The sequence below is a fragment of the Gopherus flavomarginatus genome, chromosome 4 (assembly GCF_025201925.1).
Source record: "Gopherus flavomarginatus isolate rGopFla2 chromosome 4, rGopFla2.mat.asm, whole genome shotgun sequence".
Taxonomy (NCBI): Eukaryota; Metazoa; Chordata; order Testudines; family Testudinidae; genus Gopherus; species Gopherus flavomarginatus.
Window position 1 is genome coordinate 86086824 of NC_066620.1, and position 7793 is coordinate 86094616.

A 7793-nucleotide genomic window follows, 5' to 3' on the forward strand; every position below is an offset into this window, starting at 1 on the left:
CTCACATGAGCCATCTGGCATAAAGTATATCTCAGTTATGTCATTCATATAAGCATATTTTCATAAAGAATATGGAATGACTCATCACATTATGAACATGAGGTTTCTTTGTTAGACCCTACTCAATCATGTTGGAGCACATCACAATGAGATAGTTTTCCCTTGGTCAAGTCTATTTAGTAAGTATACTGTTCATATGCTTATGAATACTTTGTTACTGTTTTGGGTGAACTAGCTGCTTATTTTTAAGCTGTTAGGCATGTTTAGAACAATGCTAGAAAATGCCATTTGGCCTTTGGACTTAAAAAAATGAATTTTAGGTCAAAGTAGTGTCTCATGGTCTCCCATAATAATAATTTCTAATATTATTAATAATTCTGACATCTAGTAATTAGATACACAAACCCAATTCTCTCACATCTACAACCAATTAGCATTCTTATTGTACATAATAAAATAGTATACAGCATACCAGAATTTTTTCAGTATTGAGAGAAAGCAGAGATTCACAGGAGGAAGACCCTCTTAGTTCACAATCTGACTCATGGAAGTGCAAAAGTGGTGAATCTGCAAAAACAAATATTTGAATTATCTCTGGATAGTCTACTTGAACTGTTATACTTAAGCAGGGTATAAGTGTACCAGATCATGCAAATGCCATGTTTCCTCATGCCAACCCCACCTTTTAAAAATTCCTCTACAAGGCAGTCCCATAGAGTAGGACTGTTCATATGTTCCATACATCATGTTTGTTCCAGGAGAGATGGCAAGAAGTGCAGTAGCTGATGTGAACCTTGTTATATACAGTTACTTTCCCTACTATTTCTGCCTATGGAGCTGACCCAAAAATTTGTGTGCAAGAGTAGCAGCACAGAGAAGCTGAATGGGGAGAAAACCAGGAGATGAGGAGGGGGAAACCTAAGGAGGAGGAAGTGTGAAAGTGATTGGGAAAAGCAGAGCATGTCAGTTTCAGACTATCTGGTCCCTCACTCCTTGAGCCAGCACATTCAGGTCCTAGGGAGAATGGGTCTACGTCCAGCCTTCAGATGGAGGAAAGGTGGCTGGTATGCTGGCCAGCAAATAGTGGGGTAAAGACTGGAAAGGGATAGATGAGAAAGATTAAGGAGACGAGTAGAAAAAATGGTAAAAATAAGGGATGGGACACAAACATGAAAAAGTAGCAGTTAAGATATTAAAGTGAAAGGCATTATAGAAAGTCTAACATGAAGAAAGAGTATGTAAATGGGGTGAGGAAGTGGGGGAGAGCAAAGGGAAGAAAAAATATACATTGCTTAATTGTAGATATCAAAATAGAATCTGAGGCATTACAGAGTTTAATGACTACAGTTAACTGGACTGACAGATATAAGTGTAAGCAGAGTCAGGATGAGCTCTTGTCATAAACAGATAGTTAAGGGTTAATGTCTCGTTTACCTGTAAAGGGTTACAAGCAGTGAACCTGGACCACCTGACCAGAGGACCAATCAGAAGACAAGATACTTTCAAATCTCTGTGGAGAGAAGTCTTTGTTTTGTGTGTTTTCTTCGTCTGTTGTTCTCTCTGGGTTCTGAGAGTAACCAGAAGTACCTACAGGCTCTCTAATTTTCTGTTCAAATAGTGAGTACAAGTACAAAGGCGGTTTAGTCTTTTTGATTGTTTTCTTTATTTGCAAATGTGTATTTGGCTGGAAGGATTTTAATTTGTATTTGTGCTGGGGGGAAGGCTTCTCTCTAGTGTCCATAAGCTAAAAGACCCTGTAACATTTACCATCTAAATTACAGAGACAACTTTTACTTTTTTTCTCTCTTTTATTAAAAGCTTTTCTTTTTTAAAACCTGATTGATTTTTCCCCCTTGTTGAGGCTCAAGGGAATTGAGTCTGTACTCACCAGGGAATTGGTGGGAGACAGGGAGAGAAAAGAGGAGGGGGGAAGGTGCATTTCCATTTGTTTTAAGATTCAAGGAGTTTGAATCACAGTGATCTTCCAGGGTGACCCAGGGAGGGAAAGCCTGGGAGAGGCAACGGTGGGGGAAAAGGGTTTACTTTCCTTGTGTTCAGATCCAGGAGGTGTGGGTCTTAGGGTCCCCAGGGAAGGTTTTGGGGGGACCAGAGTGTACCAGTCACTCCAAGTCCTGGTTGGTGGCAGCACTACAGGATCTAAGCTGGTAATTAAGCTTAGAGGAATTCATGCTGGTACTCCATCTTTTGGACTCTAAGGTTCAGAGGTGGGGATTTATACCATAACAGCTCTACCCTGACATCTGGTGGTGAATTATGGGAAGAACTTCAGGATGTGAAATCTTGGGTATTTGCATGGGCACGCCCAGCATAGCCCAAGGCAGCCTGTGATGGTTATTTTGACAGCTCTGGGATCCCCAATTTCTTTGTTATTGGGGCAGGATAAATAAAGCGTTGCCACCCGTTTATGTGAATGAGGAACTACGAGACTGCTTTATGACAGAGATGTCTCAATATAAATTAAGTGACACTTGCCAGACAAGGGACATGGGTTCCAAAACCCAGTGAATGGAGAGAGGTTGAGGACTGGTGCATGTACTTGATGGTATGGGGCCCTTTTGAGGGCCTGGAACACCAATTGCACATCCTCCTCTCTCCACTGTTAAAGAGTAGAGTTAATTTTCATTCCATTAGGAGTCCATCTAGAGACTGCTGAGCTGAATTCATGTTGGGCCAATGGTGCACCAGCACCAGGGCTCCCCTACTAAGAGCTGAGCTGAGATCACTGAGTGCTGTGTTAACTAGTGGAGGAGCCTGACGACCTATTGTTAAGCAGCTGGCAGAGTGGAGCAGTTTACAGCATGTTGGAGCAGCCCATGGAATAGTGAGTGGAGTGAAGCGGTTTGCAGGGACGGCTGGAGGAGCGGCAGAGCTGGTGTAGTGGGGCTGGCTCTGGTGAAGGCTGCAGCAGAACTCCACAGAGAGGCAGAGCAGTTGGCCCTGGCCCACGTAAGGTGCCCCTTAACACCCTGTGTTGATCCCACCCCCATTTCCACCCAGGTTGGGGGGGTAAAACTCTGCAGATAAACTTTTGAATTCTGGGGTGGCACTGACCAGAGACTTTCGGGTTGTTGGACTTTGGGGTGATTGGGCTTAAGACCTTAAGGGGGAAAGGACATTGCCAAACGTACTTGGAGGTGGGTTTTTGCTTATGGTTTGTGTTATAATCCTGTTTGTGGTGTTTCTCCAATGGGATGCCGCCTTGTTTCCTTCCTTTATTAAAAGGATTTTGCTACACTCAGACTCCGTGCTTGCGAGAGGGGAAGTATTGCCTCCTACAGGCGCCCAGGGGGGTGTGGTATGTAAGTGTCCCTGGTCACTGGGTGGGTGCTCGAGCCGGTTATGCATTGTGTTATTGAAACGGAACCTCTGGATACTGAACCTGGCCCTTGTTGCTGCCAATTCAGAGGGGCAGAAGGGTTACAAAAGAAACTGAAATAAAAATCTTCTTCACCAGTTTGAATAGCTCAGTAGCTTGAGCATTGGCCTGCTAAACTCAGGGTTGTGAGTTCAATCCTTGATGGGGCCACTTAGGGATCTGGGGCAAAAACTGGTCCTGCTAGTGAAGGCAGGAGGCTGGACTCAATGACCTTTCGAGGTCCCTTCTAGTTCTAGGAGATTGGTATATCACCAGTTTAAAATATTGAAGAAGGCAAAAGACTTCTACCACATGTGCAAGAAATAAAATTAATCCTTTGTTTATCTACTGCAAATAGCAATGTTTTAAAAAATATTTATCAGTGGAAATGCAAAAAACTCTGTAACAGCCTTCTTGTTTCAATTTTGTTAAGCTGTTGCTCCTCCTCTTTACTATTGTAGGAAACATCTTACTTGTGTGTCCTGATTATAAAACTCAAACAAAAATGGTATAATCAGGTAATTGAGAGAGAGAGAGAGAGAGAGCGCGCGAGCAAAAAGCAACACAGTCTAGTTATAAAATACAAGTTGGAACGGTAACTAAAAATTAGTCACTGCCAGTAGAAAATGAAGTTATGATTCTAAATGAACCATAAATGAAACTTGGTGGGATGATTCTCATAACAGGAATTACATTGTTTGAGGAGCCCAAGATTCACAGATTTTAAAACCAGAAGGGACTACAATGATCACCTAGTGTGACCTTCTGCCTAATGCATGCTATAAAGTTTAATCCAGTAATTCCTGCAAATGTCTAATCTGCATAAAGAATCAAGGTGGAGGGGGTGGAGTGCCATGCCATTACATCAGAAGTATTTACTATGCCAGTGAGCTACTATTCAACTACTATGTGTTTAATGATTAAGTTCTTTGCATAAGGATACAAGGGAAAAATTAGAGTGGACTATCTGTTACAAATCACAGTATAGACAGTACTTTTAAAAAGAAATTCTGAACCAATTTACAAGATTCTCAAAACTCTAAGATTACTCTATTTATGGAAGGATTTCACTACCCATAAATCTTTAGGTTAATAAATACTGTCAAACTTGCATGAAATTGTTTCTTAGGTTACGCAGAAGACAACCTTATGAACCACAAAGTAGAGAATCCAACCAGAGGAGAAGCCATACTGGATCTACAATATAGACAGGAACTGACGGAGCATGACAGCAGTGGAGAAGTTTGAGAAAACCAAATCCTCTTAGACAAAAGGAGAGTTTTTCCAATTATTGATTTATTTAACCAGAAAACTGAAAGATTTGTAAACAGTTGACAATGGATTGGTGTGCCACTTGTTTTAAAACTAGCATAGATATTGTTTCATAGTTAAATCAATAAGGAGTCACTGTATGATCAATGCAGTCATAAGGAAGAAAAACTTTCAACTTAATGTTAATGTACCTGATATTATTAAGTACCAGAGGGGCAGCCATGTTTGCCACTTTTACAGATCCAGACTAAGAGTTCTGTGGCACCTTATAGACTAACAAACGTGTTGGAGCATGAGCTTTCGTGGATGAATACACATCCAATGAAGTGGGTATTCACCCATGAAAGCTCATGCTCCAATACGTTTGTTAGTCTATAAGGTGCCACAGAACTCTTTGCTTGATATTATTAGTTTAACTAATCATGAACTACCATTTTACATGTTTTATTTTGCATAACATCTTTCATACAAGCTATATCCCAACCAGTACATCAAAATTTTCATCTTCCAAACATCTCTCCATTGGAGAATCCTAATTCAGCCTGTCATACAAGTACCTATTTCATTATAAACGTAAGAAACAGCAGTACACTGTAATGGAGAACAAACAAACAGTGCTAAGAATTGTGTGTTTTATACCCTTTGAAGCATGGACCAATTTTGTATTGTGTTTTTACAGCACCTAGCAAAATGGGGATGTAGTCCCTGACTAAGGCTCCTAGGTGCTACACTAACACAAACAAATAACCCAGGAGTAGGCAACCTATGGCATATGAGCTGATTTTCAGTGGCACTCACACTGCCCAGGTCCTGGTCACTGCTCTGGGGGGCTCTGCATTTTAATTTAATTTTAAATGAAGCTTCTTAAACATTTTGAAACCTTATTTACTTTACATTCAACAATAATTTAGTTATATATTATAGACATAGAAAGAGACCTTCTAGAAAGGCTAAAATGTATTATTGGCATGCGAAACAATAAATTAGAGAATGAATAAATGAAGACTCGGCACACCACTTCTGAAAGGTGGCCGACCCCTGAACTAACCATTTCCATTTGCTATAAGGTGGATGCTTTACATGAACAATTTAAAGGGCAGCAGTCTTAAGAGCAGAGCCAAATATAGTTCCATATCCAAATATATATATTTACATATACAGACAAAAATATCTTTTCACGAGTCTTTGCTAAACTTGTTTTAAACTTCTCTAAATAACCTTAGCAGGATATGCCAGTACACATATCGCAAAACAACACTGGGAAGTCACAAGCTACATAAATAAATCTGACAGTTTCTCTATTACACTGGATTTTGTTTTTTCTTTTTTTCATATTTCTATATTCATTTGGTTTTGTTCACATGTATTGCCTGTAAGTGATGTGCATTATATCTAAGTCACAAAGGATGAATAAATACGTGCTTACGATCAAATGTTATACTGAACGTCCTACAAAGACTCAAGTGTATGCAGAACTTTAGTCCCACTGCTGGCTTCTCATGCGAGTAAAATTATGCAAATACTTAAACCTTTGCAAGATTAGGGTCTAAATTAAGCAGTTTCTTTATTAACAACAAAACAAATAAAATCAGTGAAACATTAACTTTACCAGCAAGACAATTTGTTTTTGTTTTTTTAAACTAAATCCTATTCAATACACTAACAAATAAGGAGCTGGCAAATCTCCACACCACCAAATACACAATTCAGGCTTGCACAGGCTCTGTATTTGCACTTAGCAAACCTGCCAGCTCTCTTTTCATTCATTTTGGATTAGAACCAATGACATCAGTCAAGAGGACTCACACTTTCTGTTGGCCTTTTGAAAACTGAAAACTTTTTTCTTTGTGTTAGCTTATTGCAACAGCCAAAGTCATGATTTGGTACCATCATTGATAATTTTTAAATGTACTATACAACTCTAAAGTGTTTGTTAGGAATACAGTTTATATAAAAGATGCTGTAACAATACATTACACTGAATATTTAAATCTTGATTACCTGAAGCTCAGTTATCCAAAAAAAGGACTGTATCACCAGCATTTCTTATAACTAAAGGACCAGAGCCTACAAATTTCTTCATGTTCATGGACTTGTGCCCAAATTAAGCCCTGCAATGTTTGCCCATGCAAAGCAGCTGAGCCAAAATTCTCTCTTCTAGCTGAAATCGATCAGTGTCCCTATGACAACAGATCAATCTGTGCTTTGTTTTTCCTGTTTTACTTTCAGTCACCTCCAGGGTCATCCCAGCCCCACAAAGCACAGAAAAGAAGTGAATTTCACCAGAAATGCCTCTATCACTCACACCCCTTCCTTCTCCAAGATACAGTCAAAGGAGGGGAGAAGTCCACATGACCCCACTGCCTTCAGGTGACAGGTACCTAACAAGGTATTGACCATTCACCTCTCACCTCAGAGGCTTGCCAGGCTCATGGCACCGCGGAGACAGGGAGATGGGAGAGAGGCCAATGCTGCCAAGCAAAGCAGGGCAAACCCACTGCTCGTAGGGTAAGTAGCTATGGGACCCATCCCGGGGCTAGGAGGAAGGACCCCGCGGCGGAGGGCAGCAAGGAATGACTGGCGGCCACCACCTCACGAAAGCCACGGACAGGAAGGACCCGCCACGCCCGGTAACACGCCGCGCGCCTCCCACGCGCACTCACGCCCGGTGACACGCCGCCCCCACACAGAGGACAAGGGGGAACCCCTCCCAGGCGCCCCTCCTTGCCGCCAGCCTGGGGCGCCCCCTCCGCTGGACCTTGCCCGGCAGCTCCCCCAGCAGGCAGCGGGGCAGGACGTGGCGCTGCCCGACCCGACTTACCGCACTCGGCCGAGTATTGCTCCCCCCAGTCCGGCGCCTGGGGGCAGCCCCCAGCCTGGCCCTGCAGCTGCTGCCGGTGCAGCTCCTGCTTGAGCAATGACAGGGCCGGGTAGTGCTCGGTCAGGGCCAGCGCCGCCCGGGCCGCCCCCAACAGCAGCAGCACGAGCTGCCCCAGCGCAACGGCGCCCCAGCAACAGCAGGTCCCGGTGGCAGATACCATCTTCTCAGCACGCATGCGTGCGCCTCCCCCCTTGCATGTTCAAGGTGGTTCCTTTCTGCCGCGCTCCCCCCACAGCGACAGGTGGGGGAAGCTGCGGCCTCGCT

General features: G+C 42.7%; 1 protein-coding gene across 5 annotated transcripts in view; it reads right to left on the reverse strand.

Annotated features, from left to right (window-relative positions):
- Window positions 1-7741, reverse strand: part of TTC13 (tetratricopeptide repeat domain 13) — an 81013-nt gene extending 73272 nt beyond the window's left edge. For 4 of the 5 annotated variants that reach the window (XM_050949047.1, XM_050949045.1, XM_050949044.1 and 1 more), the window contains exons 1-2: window positions 7470-7741; window positions 473-567 (exon numbers count right to left, since the gene is read on the reverse strand). In XM_050949047.1, coding sequence (XP_050805004.1) covers window positions 473-567; window positions 7470-7704 — 330 coding nt within the window. In that variant the 5' untranslated portion in view covers window positions 7705-7741. Of the gene's footprint in view, window positions 1-472; window positions 568-7469 lie in introns of those variants that run through there. The other variant, XM_050949048.1, reaches the window with a different exon arrangement.
- Window positions 7742-7793: the final 52 nt, after the last annotated feature.